The sequence below is a fragment of the Salmo salar genome, chromosome 18, assembly GCF_965601325.2.
Source record: "Salmo salar chromosome 18, fSalSal1, whole genome shotgun sequence".
NCBI classification, from domain to species: domain Eukaryota; kingdom Metazoa; phylum Chordata; class Actinopteri; order Salmoniformes; family Salmonidae; genus Salmo; species Salmo salar.
In genome coordinates this window covers 77,009,416-77,026,159 of record NC_138308.1, presented here as the reverse complement: position 1 = coordinate 77,026,159, position 16,744 = coordinate 77,009,416, and the positions used below count along the sequence as shown (strand labels likewise).

The window sequence follows — 16,744 nt, the reverse complement described above, 5'->3', positions numbered from 1 at the left end:
CTGGGTAGGCAGAGTTTGTCTTTCAGACAAATCAAATGGTTCAAAATGGGAACACTTTGCTTACCCCCTGCACAGGGCTTCTACCGCCAACAGCGCAATACAAATAAATAAAAAAAGAACCTCAAGCCTTTATCGTTGGCTTTTCTACAGAAATGTTTGGTGATCAAATAGGAATGCCTTGAAGATCGACCATTCGATCGACTGGTTGGTGACCACTGCTATAATGGATAGTTCGAGTGCCACAGACGATGAGCTGATCAGGTCCTTCTGCCTGCCACAAGCCCATCACAGAGCAGGAAGTGGGGATGACAGAGGGTGGGAGAGTTTAGCAGGGGCCGCTGCCCCTTTGCCACAGGAAGTAGTATGCTGACACACACTGTGGATGGCAGTGTGCGCTCCGCATTAGAGCCGTGCCGGAAACAGGTGCCCGGGACTCCATTGTTCCTTCCTTCACCAACACCCAGATTCAGAGAACGGTTTGAGGAGCTGTTGGCTCCTCTGAGTCTTGCAGGTCTGAAGGGTGAGTTAATGAGAGGAAGGAAGTCTAGGGAGGAGGTGTGTGTGTGTGTGTGTGTGTGTGTGTGTGTGTGTGTGTGTGTGTGTGTGTGTGTGTGTGTGTGTGTGTGTTAATATCAGTATGATAGGTAGAATACTGATTTCAGAATTCTATTGAATGATATCTGATTCTTTTCAGTTAAATATTATTTTCCTAACTGTGGTACAGGTACTTAGTCTTACACAAGCCATCTGCAGGGGGTATATTATTTAGGACTTTAACACATACAACAGAAAACATTTACAACTCATTTGTAGTTAAGGGCAATCAATTTAATTTAATTAGTATAAAACAGTCCTTGTCTTTGTCCAGCAAAAGAACACCGTACAATTTCAAATATCAATATCATCTCTCATCCATTTTTACAGTCGCATTATCTAGCTTTTATGCTCTGAGAGAAGATATTCCTTCATACACAAGAGACGGAAGTCCTTTGCCTGCTCGGACTCTGCACCGATGACAAGTTATAATCTGCCATTTTAAATAAAAAGCTTTAGAAAAATACAGAACGGATGTAATGGGCAAAACATCTTATCTTATATGACACCTGTCATATACATTAGACAAAGGCCCCAGGCCTTTGGTTTTAGTGTGTAAAAAATAAACATTAGTTAAAAAGATATTTAAAGCTGACACAATCGGGGTAGTCTATTCACACGTTAGTGCTTGGGGCATTATTACCTTTGTTCTTAGGGCATTATTACCCATCTCTATATTGTTATGCAATGACATCTTTGTGGCATTGCCATTTCAAATACTCAACGGGTCCCCAATGTGTCCCGGTCTCTAAAAATAGCTGTGGCACTTGAAAATAAACAAAGCATTGGCACAGAACATTCTTTCACTTGCTCTATTCAACTCTACAACTTACTATGACATTCTCTCCGTCACTCTAATAAAGTCAATTCCTCATCTCACGATTCCAACTAACCATGTCAAATGTATTTCTCTTCTAGCCACATTCCTTAGTCCTTCATCCTCCTTCTCTCCCTTCCCTTCCAGCTCTGTCTTTGTCTCACTCACTCTCTACTCATAACCTCAAAACTCTCAACTTTTCAAAACACCTCCTGGGATACAAAAACATATCATACTCCGCCCAGTAACTTTCGACAGCTCTCTTGACATGTTATCCACCTAACGCTTAAAGCGGCCTGAGACAGCCTCCAGCTCAATACCTCAGAGGAGAGGCATTGTCATCCTATCTACATATCAGCTCCGATCTCTGTTGCCGGCCGCCTTTCTGCAAATCCTTTACAACATCATGGTTTGATTGGCTTACAACTAGTCATGTATATGTGTTTATAATGGCCCCTCTAGCCACTGAGTGAAACATACTTGAGCTCATGTTTTTGAGGGGCGAGGCTGAGCTCTCAATCAGGAAGGTTTGATGGGGCCAGGCAGTTTTGAATGGCATCCTATTCCTGTAGGCTCCATGAGCCTTTGTCAAAAGTAGTGCACTATATAGTGTACAGGGTTCGGTTGCATAAAACATTTTAAGTGTTTCCCTTAAGGCTTTACATTAAGAAATAATTGTCCCTTGCCTAAGGGAATTGTTTAAGGGCATTGCATAGAGCACCTCAAATATTTCCTTTTTACGGTAGTTTGAAGGCATGTATGGCAGACGGAGTATCTGGTTACCATGGGCATGGCCTGATTCACTGACTTAACCTCTCGTCAAAGAGGTCACTTTCATTTTGTGAGATATCAAAATGGAACTTAATTGCTTCAGAAGATAATAAACCTAGTTTCTTTTTACTTTTTTCTCAACTTGTTTATATTACTTCCTAGTATGTCAAGCTAGTTTACAGAGTAGCTATAGCTAACTAGCCAGCTAGCTTTGTAGCCATGGATTGTGCACCTTCCGTTGTTTAGCTAAGTAGCTAGCTGGTTGATGTTTTCTTTTTGTAACCAGAGCAGATGAAAGTACCATTCACCTCCACAAATTCTGTTTACATTGATATCCAAACTGAATGAACCAGTTAAGGGACCTCATGGGCACCATTACATTTTTCACTTAATTTAAGGGAGAAATTCACCTTTAGAATGTTTTGTTCAACTGATTTAAAGTTAAGGAAACTTTAAGGGAACAGATAAGGGGAAAATTAACTTAAGGTGTTTTATGCAACCAGGCCCAGGGTGCCATTTGGGACACAGACATGGACCATAACAACACAGGAGAAACTAGGGTGGAAACAGATAAACAATCATGATTTGATTGACATAAATGTTGGGGTTATTCTTGGTATCTGTGGGGTTATGGTTAGGGGTTAAAGGTCAGGGGTCAAAGGGAGGACCTTCAACAGGCCTGCAGGATGGGTTGGTAGGGGTCGGTCAGGACCTTGTAGCGGATCTTGGTGTTGGTGATGGCGCCATGCTTCTGCCTCAGGTGGAGACGCAGCTGGCTCTTGTGGCGGAAGTGCAGGTCACACTTCTCACACTGGGAGAGATAGAGAGACAGAGATAAATCAAAACTCCAAACCAACAACCTGATTATTGGACAAAATTACCTGGAAGGATTCCTACTACCAAAGATTCATATTTCCAAGCTATACAGCAACTGTTCTGGCAAACAAACAAACAAACAACAGAAACCTGAAAACACCATCTAACCTGGAACTGAGTGAGTAATGTTTAGTCTGAAGCTTCTTTTAAAGTCAAGAAGAAAAATACATTACAATGATATATTTTACTTTATAAGGACTGAATGCTAAGTTAAGGCTACCAAGCTTGCTAGGACAGAACATATCTGACTGCAACTTCAATTAGCACTGAGATGTGAAGTGAGAGGTGTCAAAGTGTGTTAGCGATGGATGGAAACTCAGGATGTTAACATGTACAAGTCTGGAACAGTAATGGTACAAGGAAACCCCAAACAGTTTCAGCTGGACTTTCACATAATCAAAGAGATAGCTCAGCAGGTTAAGCTCTCTCTTGAGAAAGATACCCCGAGCGTGTCAGACCAAACCTCTTCATTATACAACACCACAGACGAGCAACCCCATACGGAAAGTCAATCTCCCAGCACAGAGTACTACTCCCTTGTTGAAATGAAGGATACATTCACCCAGCTGGAGGTAAGACAGGTGGAGCTGGAACAGCAGGTGAACACACTCCAGTCAGCACAAAAAATAGTCAAGCTCAACAACACCCCCTCAACCAGACCCGGAGAGCTGGAGTTGGACAGAGACATATCTGTACTCTGGACTGTGGTGAGACAACATCAACAGGAGAGGATCAGAGTGCACTAGAGCACTAGAGAAAAGGATCAGAGTGCTGGAGGTGAGGGGGATGGCGTGTGACAGAGAACAACCCATTAGAGAGCTGGCCACCCCTGCAGAGAAACTAGCAGAACAGCCCACCTCAGCCCCTGACCAAATTCTTGACACCACAGCAGAACAGTCCACCCCAGACACTGAGCATGGCCTTGACATCACAGCAAGACAGACAAATGAAGAACCCCAAGCCCAGGGGATCACACCCCCTCTGAGCACCCCCCGTCAGCCACCCTGATAGCCCTCCTGATAACCCCCCCCCCCCCCCACACACACACACACACACACACACACACACACCCACTGAGGACATACACACGCCACAGATTGTACCCCTTATGGACTCGAATGGGAAATATATACAAGAAAATAAACTTTTCCCAAAACACACAGTGTCTAAACTCTGGTGTCCAAACACCCAGGACACCCTAGACCTTCTGTCTGAGGACGAACTAGGGTCACCCAGCTATATAATAATACACACAGGCACAAATGACCTGAGAGCACAGCAGGAAAGTGTGGCCACACCACTCAAGGTAGTGATTGAAAAAACTTCTTATACTTTCCACAACGCACAAGTGGTTATCTCCACCCTGCTACCACGAAAAGACTTCCACCCTGCTACGATACAGCGGGTAAACGCAAGTATTTCCTGTGACTGTGCCTCAAAACCAAATGTTTACCTGGCCTGCCACTCCACTCTGGACTTGAACAGCCTTTACGACCAGGTCCACCTATACAAGGCAGTAGTGACCCTAAAGGACATCGCCCTCAACCGCAGCCCCAACACCTCACACAGGAGCAACAGATCAATAGACACCCCACCCAGACCAGCGAGACACTCTCCCAGACCTGCGGACCCCCCCCCCCCCCCCCGGACCTACACATAGAGGACCCACGCCGAGAGGACCTACATCCAGACCACAGCAACACCAGCCACACCCCCACAACCAATCAACTTCCACCCAAGTCAACCATGCCCGCACCCCATTTAGGCCCCCTCAGATCACCCCTTTGCCCCCCACACAACATGAAAGTCACACATACGCCCAGGCCGTGAACAGGCAAACAGGCCCAACCCCCACTCTTAGACCAGCCCAAGCCAATGGCATGTACCAGATGCTCAGCAGGCTCTGCTCACACTTACTGTTCTGAGGCCAAACCACATGACTAACAACAGTGGACACTTTATGGAACACAAAGCCTTCACTATCTCATCCTGGAATATCCAAGGCCTGAGGTCATCTGCCTTTGTCCTAAAGATCAGGAACCTGGACTTCATCAAAGAAATACAGACATTGTCATGCTATGAGAAACATGGTATAGAGGAGATGGACCCACTGGTTGCCCTCTAGGTTACAGAGAGCCACCAAACTACCAGATGTGAAACAGGGAAGGGACTCTATGCTAATTTGGTATGCTAATTTGGTAGAGAGCAGACCTCCCTCACTCTATTAAATTAATCAAAACAGGAACATTTTACATTTGGCTAGAAATTCAAAAGGAAATTATCTCAACAGATAAAAATGTCCTCCTGTGTGCTACCTAAATCCCCCCACTAGAATCCCCATACTTTAATGAAGGCAGCTTCTCCATCCTGGAGGGAGAAATCAATCATTTCCAGGCCCAGGGACATGGACTAGTCTGAGGCGACCTAAATGCCAGCACTGGACAATAACCTGACACCCTCAGAACACAGGGGGACAAACACCTACATGGAGGTGACGGCGTTCTCTCCCCCATATGCCCCCCTAGACACAACAACGACAACATAACCAACAAAAATGGGTCACAACTCCTGCAGCTCTGTCGCACGCTGGGTATGTACATAGTCAAAGATAGGCTTCGAGGGGACTCCTATGGTAGGTACACTTATAGCTTATCTCTTGGCAGTAGTACTGAAGACTACTTTATCACTGACCTCAACCCAGAGTCTCTCAGAGCGTTCACAGTCAGCCCACTGACACCCTGATCAGATCACAGCAAAATCACAGTCTACTTGAACAGAGCAATACTCAATCATGAGGCATCAAAGCCAAAGGAACTGAATAATATTAAGAAATGCTATAACTGGAAGGAAAGTAGTGTAGTGTGGAAACCTACCAAAAAACTATTAGGCAACAACAAATTCAATCCCTCTTAGACAATTTCCTGGACAAAACGTTCCACTGTAATAGTGAAGGTGTAAACTTGGCAGTAGGAAACCTAAACAGTATATTTGACCTCTCAGCTTCCCTATCAAATCAAAAAATTTCAATGGCAAATGGTTTGATGAAGAATGAAAAAACCTAAGAAAGAAATTTAGAAACCTACCCAACCAAAAACAGAGACCCAGAAAACCTGAGCCTACGCCTTCACTATGGTGAATCACTAAAACAATACATTAATACACTACAGAAAAAGAAGGAACATCACGTTGGAAATCAGCTCAATGTAATTGAAGAATCAATAGACTAACCACTTCTGGGAAAATTGGAAAACACTAAACAAACAACAACATGAGTTATCTGTCCAAAAGGAGATGTTTGGGTAAACCACTTCTCCAATCTTTTTGTCCCTATATCAAAGAACAAACAGCAAAAACATTTACATGATCAAATACAAATCTTAAAATCAACTATTAAAGACTACCAGAACCCACTGGATTCTCCAATTACATTGAATGAACTACAGGGCAAAATACAAACCCAACCCAAAAAGGCCTGTGGTGTTGATAGTATCCTCAATGAAATGTTAAAATATACAGAGCATAAATTCCAATTGGCTATACTTAAACTCTTTAACATCTTCCTTGGCTCTAGCATCTTCCCCAATATTTGGAACCAAGGACTGATCACCCCAATCCACAAAAGTGGAGAAAAATACTGAGCAAATTGGCTTTTTACCAAATTACCGTACGACAGACTACGTATTCATCCTGCACAACCTAATTGACAAACAACGAAACCAAAACAAAGCCAAAGTCTTCTCATGCTTTGTTGATTTCAATCTGGCATGAGGGTCTGCTATACAAATTGATGGAAAGCGGTGTTGGGGGAAAAATATACGACATTATAAAATCCATGTTCACAAACAACAAGTGTGCGGTTAAAATTGGCAAACAAAACACAAAATTATTTCCACAGGGCCGTGGGGTGAGACAGGGATGCAGCTTAAGCCCCACCCTCTTCAACATATATATCAACGAATTGGCGAGGGCACTAGAACTGTCTGCAGCACCCGGCCTCACCCTACTAGAATCTGAAGACAAATGTCTACTGTTTTTGCTGATGATCTGGCGCTTCAGTCCCCAACCAAGGAGGGCCTACAGCAGCACCTAGATCTTCTGCACAGATTCTGTCAGACCAGAGCCCTGACAGTACAAGACAAAAATAATGGTGTTCCAAAAAAGGTCCAGTTGCCAGGAACACAAATACAAATTCCATCTAGACACCGTTGCCCTAGAGCACACAAAAATTATACATACCTTGGCCTAAACATCAGTGCCACAGGTAACTTCCACAAAGCTGTGAACGATCTGAGAGACAAGGCAAGAATGGCCTTCTACGCCATCAAAAGGAACATCAAATTTGACATACCAATTAGGATCTGGCTAAAAATACTTGAATCAGTTATAGAACCCATTGTCCTTTACGGTTGTGAGGTCTGGGGTCCACTCACAAACCAGGAATCCACAAAGTGGGACAAACACCAAATTGAGACTCTACATGCAGAATTATGCAAAAATATCCTCTGTGTACAATGTAAAACACTAAATAATACATGAGGAGCAGAATTAGGTGGAAAATTAGCTGCACTTCCTAACCTGCCAAATGTATGACCATATTAGAGACGTAAAACACCAAATAATGCATGCAGAGCAGAATTAGGCCGATGCCCACTAATTATCAAAATCCAGAAAAGAGACGTTAAAGGAAGCGATTCCCAAACCTTCCATAACAAAGCCATCACCTACAGAGAGATGAGAAGAGAAGATTTCCCTAAGCTGGACTTGGGGCTCTGTTCACAAACACAAACAGACCCCACAGAGCTACAGGACAGCAACACAATTGGACCCAACCAAATAATGAGAAAACTAAAAGATAATTACTTGACACATTGGAAAGAATTAACAAAAAAACAGAGCAAACTACAATGCTATTTGGCCCTAAACAGAGAGTACATAGTGGCAGAATACCTGACCACTGTTACTGACCCAAATTTAAGGAAAGCTTTAACTATGTACAGACTCAGTGAGCATAGCCTTGTTATTGAGAAAGGCCACCGTAGGCAGACCTGGCTCTCAAGAGAAGACAGGCTATGTGCACACTGCCCACAAAATTAGGTGGAAACTGAGCAGCACTTCCTAACCTCCTACCAAATGTATGACCATATTAGAGACACATATTTCCCTCAGATTACACAGATCCACAAAGAATTTGAAAACAAAGCCAATTTTGATAAACTCCCGTTTCTACTGGGTGAAATACCACAGTGTGCCATCACAGCAGCAAGATATGTGACTTGTTGCCACAAGAAAAGGGCAACCAATGAAGAACAATCACCATTGTAAATACACCCCATATTTATGTTTATTTATTTTCCCTTTTGTACTTCAACTATTTGCACATTGTTACAACACTGTATATAGACATATAATTGGATCTTCTGTGAGTGTAATGTTTACTGTTCATTTTTTTGTTTATTATATACTTCACTTGCTTTGGCAATGTTAACATATATGAGAGAGAGAGAGAGAGAGAGAGGAATCTATTTCATCATTGAATAACAGCGTGTATACTGTAGCAAGAGGTAAAACACAAGAGGTGTGTGTGTGTGTGTGTGTGTGTGTGTGTGTGTGTGTGTGTGTGTGTGTGTGTGTGCACGCGTGCATGCTTGAGTACCTGCATGCGGGCGTGCATTATGTGCGTGTCTGTGTCCGCACACGTATGTGTGTGTTTGTCATGTGTGGGTAGTATACTCACAGTGTAAGGCTTCTCTCCAGTGTGAATGCGCAGGTGACTCTTCAGGGTCTGCAGGTGACGGAAGCGAGTGCCGCAGGTGTGACAGGGATAAGGCTTCTCCCCTGTGTGAATCAGAACATGGGCTCGCAGGTGGGCCACCTGTAAGACCACAGACACACAAGTCAACCAAATGAACGTTGCTAAATAACATATAACATTACATAGCTATAACATCAACCGACGACTTTAGTTTGATCTTACACTTTGGTCCTCCTCACACACTCCTTTCCCGCCACACACACACCCTCTGTCCAACCCCTGTCCCTCGTCAGTGGTGGGTCCTCACCTGAACGAATCGGGCCCCGCAGGTATCACAGTGGTAGGGCTTCTCTCCGGAGTGGATGCGGGAGTGCGTCTTCAGGTTTGCGGGCCGGTTGAACTGGGCACCACATACGTTGCAGCGGTACGGCTTGTCTCCTGCACTGGGGGCTGGAAAAGAAGGGAAAGGGAAGGTCAGCAAATGAAACATACACACACCAACTACCTGTGGTGACAATCAACTGTAATAAGGAGCCATTATCATAATACCTAACTGTCCAAACTGCTGCAAACCATCCGTTTGATACTATGATGATAAATAGCACCTAAACATCATGTATTGGAGGTGTGTGTGTGTTAAATGACATCATCAGATGTGATGGGTTATCTGCCTCACCTGTGCAGGCAGTTTTTATCACGCTCAGGTTGCCGGAGTAACAGAATGGCAAGCCGTAAGTCTCACGCTTAATTGGGTGTTGGCAGTGATGGGCGGCCTCTGGCTCCAATGGGCGGGGTGCCAGACAGCAAGGCAAGACTGAGAGGGAGGGGCAGAGAAATATTATACATCAATACATATCTCATATATTAACATATGACTGTATGTATATTGTAAACACACACACACATATATATATATATGGGCGGCCTCTGTATATAAACATATACATGTTTATGATCTGTCACTCCTTAGCTGGAGAAAATAGGTTTTCTACATGTTATCTCTGCTGCTGCTGAGTGAGGTAGTAAGGTTGCAGTACCTGTTCCTTCCTTGTGGGTGGGGGGCTCCATGGGGGGTTCCACAGGGTGGGCTGGCAGCCCTGGGTGGGGAACCAGGGGTGGGCTACAGCCAGGGACATCATAGCAGGAAGAAAGAATATAGTCATGTTGTCAACATCAGTGCCAACTTAAACTATCTCCTTGGACAGACAAGGTCCCTTAGAACGTTTATTGTCAATATGACTTAGAGGTTGAGATAAAGCTTTTAAAATAGCACTATTTCATCATATGCATAATATTGACAACACACCTTTCATTTTGTCCGGATCCTTCCCTTGGCCACGCCTCCATAGGTGGCTTCAATGTCACTTCCATCCTATCAGAGGTGGGGATGTGGTCAAGCTGCTGCCGGCCCTCCCCAGGCTCCTCCTCCTTCACCGTGTTTACGGCACAGAGGGGGTTGAGGACAATGTACTTGTATTTCTTCCAGTTGCAGGCTTTGGGGTCAGGGTTGCACTTGGGTTCACCTAGATTACAGGTGTTGGACTCAGCAGGAGAGTTGGGCTGACAGCTGGAGCGAGACGGGCTGTCTGGAGAAGGGGTGGAGGTTGGGGAGGCCAGGATGGGTGATTCAGGCTCCTGCTTTAGTTCCTTTGACCTGGGCTCGCGGGTCAGGAAAGTCCCTGGCTGCAGACAGGCCCGGAAGTTTCCAGGGACCCTGCTGGACAAACAAAGGAACTCATGTAATGATCGAGCTGAACTCAGACAATGGGACATTGGCCCACACTTTACACAGACACACACACATACACTCCTTCTCTCTCACCTGGCCGAGTCATGGCACATACGACCCTCAGCCTCCGCTGCGGACTGGGAGGGGGTGGAGACAACGAGGACAGATGGGCGGGGTCTTCCATTGACAGGGGGATTAAGAGGAGCTCCCCCTGAGAGTGCTGCAGACATTACAGACACCGTGGAGTCCAGCTTCATTTGAGGGGGCGTCCCTCTCATCCTCTCACTGTAAACAAAAGGAACTGTCAGGTAACGCCTGTCAATCATATTTTATCATATCAGCCAGGGCGCCCATAGGAGAGACTTAGAAGCCTACTTAAAGTTTACAATATTCAGTTGTACTGTACATTTAATGCCTCACACAATTGAAAACACAATTTAGAGCTTAAAAAGCATGCAACTAACTGAAATGCTTATCTACGTTTACCCTAATTTAAAGTCTCTCTGTCACCGTTCTTTCAGTAAATGCACTTTTTACTCTAATCCTGTAAACTACCATTATCACTCCCACCCCTCCAGCCTCCCAACGCTCACCCATTGACTTCTATAGAAAGGGGTTCACCTGTGTAACATGAAAGCTCTGCAGGTGTCAGCCACGTGGTCCATCTGCAGGTAGGTGGCGACGGAGAGCACTCCGGGGACTGTGCGTGGCGTGAGGGGCAGCTGGGAGGTGTACATGAAGTCCAGGAGCAGGGAGACGCTGGAGGGATCCAGGGAGTCAGGGAGAGACAGGGTCAGGGCCTGGCCTCCAGCACCACTCCATCCAGGAGAGGACACACGACGGGAGTACAGGGAGTAGAAGAACCCACTAAGAGAGACAGAGAGAAAGGAGTGAGTGAGTATTTTAAGAGTAAAACAATCCCACAGCACACCCTCCCCCCCTCGCAAAGTAGAACAAAAACAAAAAGAACAATAACAAAAACACCAGGAAAATGGCAATGAATATTATTCTCTGAACTAACCTGCATGCAATGAGCACAGCACAGTGTGCCTGCAGTCGGGCAGTGCCCACCACCAGGGTGGCATCGGTCAGAATGTTCTGGTGCCTCAGCTCGTTCAGATTCAGCAGGACGTCGTTGGAGTGGCGCGTAAACTCCTTTACGTATCCCTGCGCAGCAGCCGCTTCAGACCCCACCACCTCATGCCTCCCTCCAACCCTATATCCCTCCACCACCTGGATCTTGCTCATCTTTTGTTTGGGAGAGAAAGGGAAAGACAGACTTGTTTTCACAGAATATCATTTCATTATAGTAGAATTACACTGGCACTATGTATATTATGGAAGTCTCTGAAATGTACCATATACTGTCCCAGTCAAAGTGCAGCTGCCTCACATTGACCTACCCTGTTGCAGAAGACACCAGCTAGAGAAAACATGGAGGGCAGTCTCCTGGACGCCTCTGTTAGGTGAGACCAGCTCCCTACTCGTACCTGCACAAAGCAAAACAAGACGACACTGAAACATAGTGCAACTTTACGAAACCCTGTGTAATTAATGTACCTGATGTACTGACACATCCCCATTTTATATAATTACAGATCTTTCATGTTGTAAGAAATGTAATATAGCCACTAAGAGATTCTTATTCACACATAATTCACCCTCCAGGTGGCACCATGTTGAAAAAAATGTACACTTAGACACAAAAGGTACAAGATGATACATGAACATCCAATCACACCAATCCAGGCAACACGTAAAGATTATGAACAATTCTATATATATATATATATATATATATATATAAAACGTTTACAAAACGTCTAGGTTACCACTCACCCCGACCAGCAGGGACGAGAACCAATGCGCACGATGCTGTCCTCACAATCCTCAGTTCAACTCTCAGGTTCCTCAATCTGTAACTAACTGTCTTCAGGCTAGGCTGGGCAATAACCTACTCCCTCCAAAGTTGTCTGAGCAAGACTGTCCAGGGTAGCCAGAGGGTGGGGAGTCTTTATAATGTTGCGCAGGAAGCCTGATTCCGACCAGGGCCGCTCATGTCCTCTTTCCTCAACAGCCCACGCCTACCCTGGAAGCTGTGCTGCCTACAGCAGGAAGAGGCTCAAGCCCAAACCCAGTGCTCCAACTCTGCGGGCGGGGTATTTTTTGTGGACTATTCGTTTTTCTAACGCCTCTACAAACAAAGTGATGGCAGGAAAGTGGCGTGTGTTATTGCGCCGAGTAGAAAATAAAATGTATATGAGGATCCTAAGGGAAGAGGAATGATGATGGTGAGGGTGAGGCTATCCAGGAGTTGACCCTCAGGGTTAGAGAAGACCATCCTCCACCATGGACTAGCAATGCCTTCCTCCCTCTGAGGAAACTGTCGGGGAGGAAGTTTGAAGAAACCTACGTTAGATAAACAAACCTTGTTCCAACCTCAAAGCCTGCCCCATGGGAGGGAGGCTCTTCAGATATTAGATAAGGGCTAAGTCTTCAAATGTAACACGGTATAGAACAAGCAGAAGCCAGTGACTTGAAGGACATAACCTTGCACTTCCACATACATCAGGCTGGACAATTGGAACATGTTGCATTGTCTGTCACACCAGACGCATATAGTATCCTTCCTCAACTTACTGCAATTTAGGGTGAGCAAGCGGCATAATCAGAGCTATTTTACAGACGCTCTAAATAACATGAAATAGTTTACACCCCTTAGTCATGCAGTCATATAAAAAAATATTTAATAAATGTGAAAAATAATGTTATCTAAATGTTGAGTATATTTCTGAGGTGACAGATCCAGGTGAACGTGGAGTTGAGGGCTCCATAAAGGCTTCCGTAAGTTTCTGGCCTGCTGCCGGAGGGGAGGAAGGAAACGGGAGAGTGGGGTGAGGGGGGTGGTGGGGGAGATGGGAGATACCCTCTCCCTGGCTTGCAAAACAACAACCCCCAAGATTGATAGAAATGTAGAGGACAGATGTGCAGGAACTGCCGAACACACACACATAATGCCACACACACACACACACACACACACACACACACACACACACACACACACACCACACACACACACACACACACACACACACACACACACAAAGCACTACAGAAACAAAGCACTACACGCACATACCGCTACACACCGCCACACACACACACCATCTCTGAATACATCCTGCAAGGCGCACTGAGATGAGGATGAAAACGCCCGCGCAGGACATCCGTCAATAAGAAGATAATTTTTTTGGTTGGGGGGGTAGCTATCAAAGGTCACCAATAAAAATAAAAAAACAAGCGGAAAAGTTAGCTAATCTTAAGCACATCCTAGGTTCACAAAGAGTGGCAGCACATTACAATACACAGGCCTAACAGAGGGGCTGCTTCAGCGCACCATGAACTTCAGATCAAAGAATTCTGACCGAACAGGAGGACCTTGAGCGATCTTCAAGGCGTCTGGCGGTCGGTCAAGGCCAGAAGTAGATAAGTGTGTAGAGAGAGAGGCCGCACCCTTGCAGAAACAGCACATATTTCACAGGGATGATGCAAGCTGCAAACCTGAGGTTTCTCACCATATCAAAGCTCTGAATCTGTCATGTTGATACAGATAATACTCACCGGACTGTATCACTGTCAAATTGAATTAGGGCGTTAAAGCTATTATCATGAAACAACAAATCCTACTTACATCAAGGACTGTTGAAGCCAACCTAAATCAAACAGGTGAAAAATACTTGACTTTAAAAGGAGACAACTATTCATACAAATGTTCTGTCAGTGAATATCGCAGAAGAATGTTGTAGGAATTGAAATATACAGTATGTGTACAAGCTGCATACAAACGACAAATCAACCAATATGGCCATGTTTGGGTATATTATGCCGCTTGCTCACCCTGTGTTTAAATGCGAGTCGGAAGCAGAGTGTTTTACGAGGGGTGTTGAGTGTGTGCGTGTGTGTGTGTGTCCTTGTGCTTTTATTTGTTTTGATGGAGGCCGGATCAATTGTGTCTTATAAAAAAAAAGAAATGAAAAAAGAAAAACAACATTTAAGAAAACAGAGAATTAGATGTAGCTTAAGTCTAGGATACTTCCAGGCATTGTGAGAGGAACGGAAGAGGGGGGCGGTTGAGGAAAAGTGAGAACATTACTAATCAGGTTCGCCAATGGGAGGAAGCCATTCAGTCTGTCCAGTTGGCAAGGCTGTGCTAAGCTAATAGACTTCCCTGTTTCACCAAGTCTGTCAAGGTCCACTACCATGTCCATGTGAATGATTATCAAAACATTTGTTTACAGTGTTGTATTTATTGTAGTGTGCTATGGTTATCATTTTGATACTGTACAGGTCTTAACACAGCTTGGGCAAAATATCACATCTGTACAGTAACATTGTGGTTATATAATCGAGGACAAAGGTCAAGAAACTTTGAAAATACAAGAAAACAAGACATAGTTGAAGAGCGCAATGTAAAGTTAAAGAACACTACAATACTTTGCTTCTTTGCTCATGCACATTTTTCGTAATGCATTTGACAATTCATTCTTCCAAGTTTTACTATATTTCCTATTTGGCTTCTGATTTATAAGCACAAATCATGCAATTCAGGGGAAACTGTTGATTGAGCTGTCGCTGTGTTGCTTGGGGAAATACCTTATTTACTGCATACCTTAAAAGGCATGTGCTGATACTAAAGCTCCGACAGTCTAATTCAATAGCTGGTGCAAAAGTGTTGACACAATAACACAGATTCACATAAACTGTGTCTTCCTGTTCTTGCAGAGAATTCTGGACATATAAGGGCAAGCTGTAAGCACTTTCCGGACAGAGGAGAATAGAGGATGGGGAGGAAGGGAGGGAGGAAGGTGTGTGGGAGTCTTGGGAGGGGTCTACTTGTTTGTCCCCTTTGGACGGTGGTAGGGGGGCAGGAATGAGGGGAAAAAAGAACAGAGAAGCGTTGCAATGAAAAACAATAAAGCGAAACATTTCAAAAGAGCTTCCTTTGAAGCAGTGTCTGGGGAGATAAGTTTGTCCTCTAGCATGCTTATTGGTGGGACCTGAGAGAGAATTATTGTTTGTTGAGGATCTAGTGCTTCTGTCACCAACCAAGGAGGGCCTACAGCAGTACCTAGATCTTCTGCACAGAGTCTGTCAGACCTGGGCCCTGACAGTAAATCTCAGTAAGTCAAAAATAATGGTGTTCCAAAAAAGGTCCAGTTGCTAGGAGCACAAATACAAATTCCATCTAGACACCGTTGCCCTAGAGAACACAAAAAAACTATATATACCTTGGCCTAAACATCAGTGCAACAGGTAACTTCCACAAAGCTGTGAACGATCTGAGAGACAAGGCAAGAAGGACCCTCTACATCATCAAAAAGAACATAAAATTCGACATACCAATTAGGATCTGGCTAAAACTACTTAGTTATAGAACCCATTGTCCTTTACGGTTATTAGGTCTGGGGTCTGCTCAGCAACTGAGAATTCACAAAGTGGGACAAACACCAAATTGAGACTCTGCATGCAGAATTATGCAAAAATATCCCCTGTGTACAACGGAAAACACCAAATAATACATGCAGGGCAGAATTAGGCCGATATGTGCACACTGCCCACAAAATTAGGTGGAAAATTAGCTGCACTTCATAACTGCCAAATGTATGACCATGCTAGAGACACATATTTCCCTCAGATTACACAGACCCACAAAGAATTTGAAAACATAACTCAATTTTGATAAACTCGTGTATCTATTGGGTGAAATAGCAGTGTGCCATCACAGCAGCAAGATGTGACCTGTTGTTACAAGAAAAGGGCAACCAGTGAAGAACAAACACCATTGTAAATACAACCCATATTTATGTTTATTTATTTTCCCCTTTGTACTTTAACTATTTACACAACATTACAACACTGTATATAGACATAATATGACATTTGAAAGGTCTCTCTTTCCTTTAGAACTTTTGTGAGTATAATGTTTACTGTTCAGTTTATATTGTTTTTTATTTCACTTTTATTATCTATTTCACTTGCTTTGGCAATGTAAACATATGTTTCCCATGCCAATAAAGCCCTTAAATTTTAATTGAATTGAATTGAGTGACAAGAGGGGGGGTTCATATCCAGAGCGTTCGGAAAGTCTACAACGTTGGAAAACTCTTACTCTTTCCCGGCACGGGGGCAGTAGACTTGACAC

The 16,744-nt window shown here is 44.2% G+C and overlaps 1 protein-coding gene across 2 annotated transcripts; it reads right to left on the bottom strand.

Annotated features, from left to right (window-relative positions):
• Positions 1-806: 806 nt before the first annotated feature.
• Positions 807-12,545, bottom strand: bcl6b (BCL6B transcription repressor). Of its 2 annotated transcripts, none has more exons than XM_014155916.3 (11): positions 12,379-12,545; positions 11,943-12,029; positions 11,561-11,787; positions 11,161-11,406; positions 10,633-10,824; positions 10,117-10,527; positions 9,848-9,930; positions 9,487-9,624; positions 9,118-9,260; positions 8,793-8,930; positions 807-2,993 (listed from the first exon to the last, which is right to left on the bottom strand). In XM_014155916.3, the coding sequence occupies exons 2-11, from the start codon at positions 11,973-11,975 to the stop codon at positions 2,853-2,855; spliced, it is 1,752 nt and encodes a 583-aa protein (XP_014011391.1). In that variant the 5' UTR covers positions 11,976-12,029; positions 12,379-12,545; the 3' UTR covers positions 807-2,852. The 2 variants fall into 2 exon arrangements, with proteins under 2 accessions (XP_014011391.1, XP_014011392.1); XM_014155917.3 differs by having other exon boundaries at positions 10,117-10,524.
• Between the last annotated feature and the right edge of the window lie 4,199 nt (positions 12,546-16,744).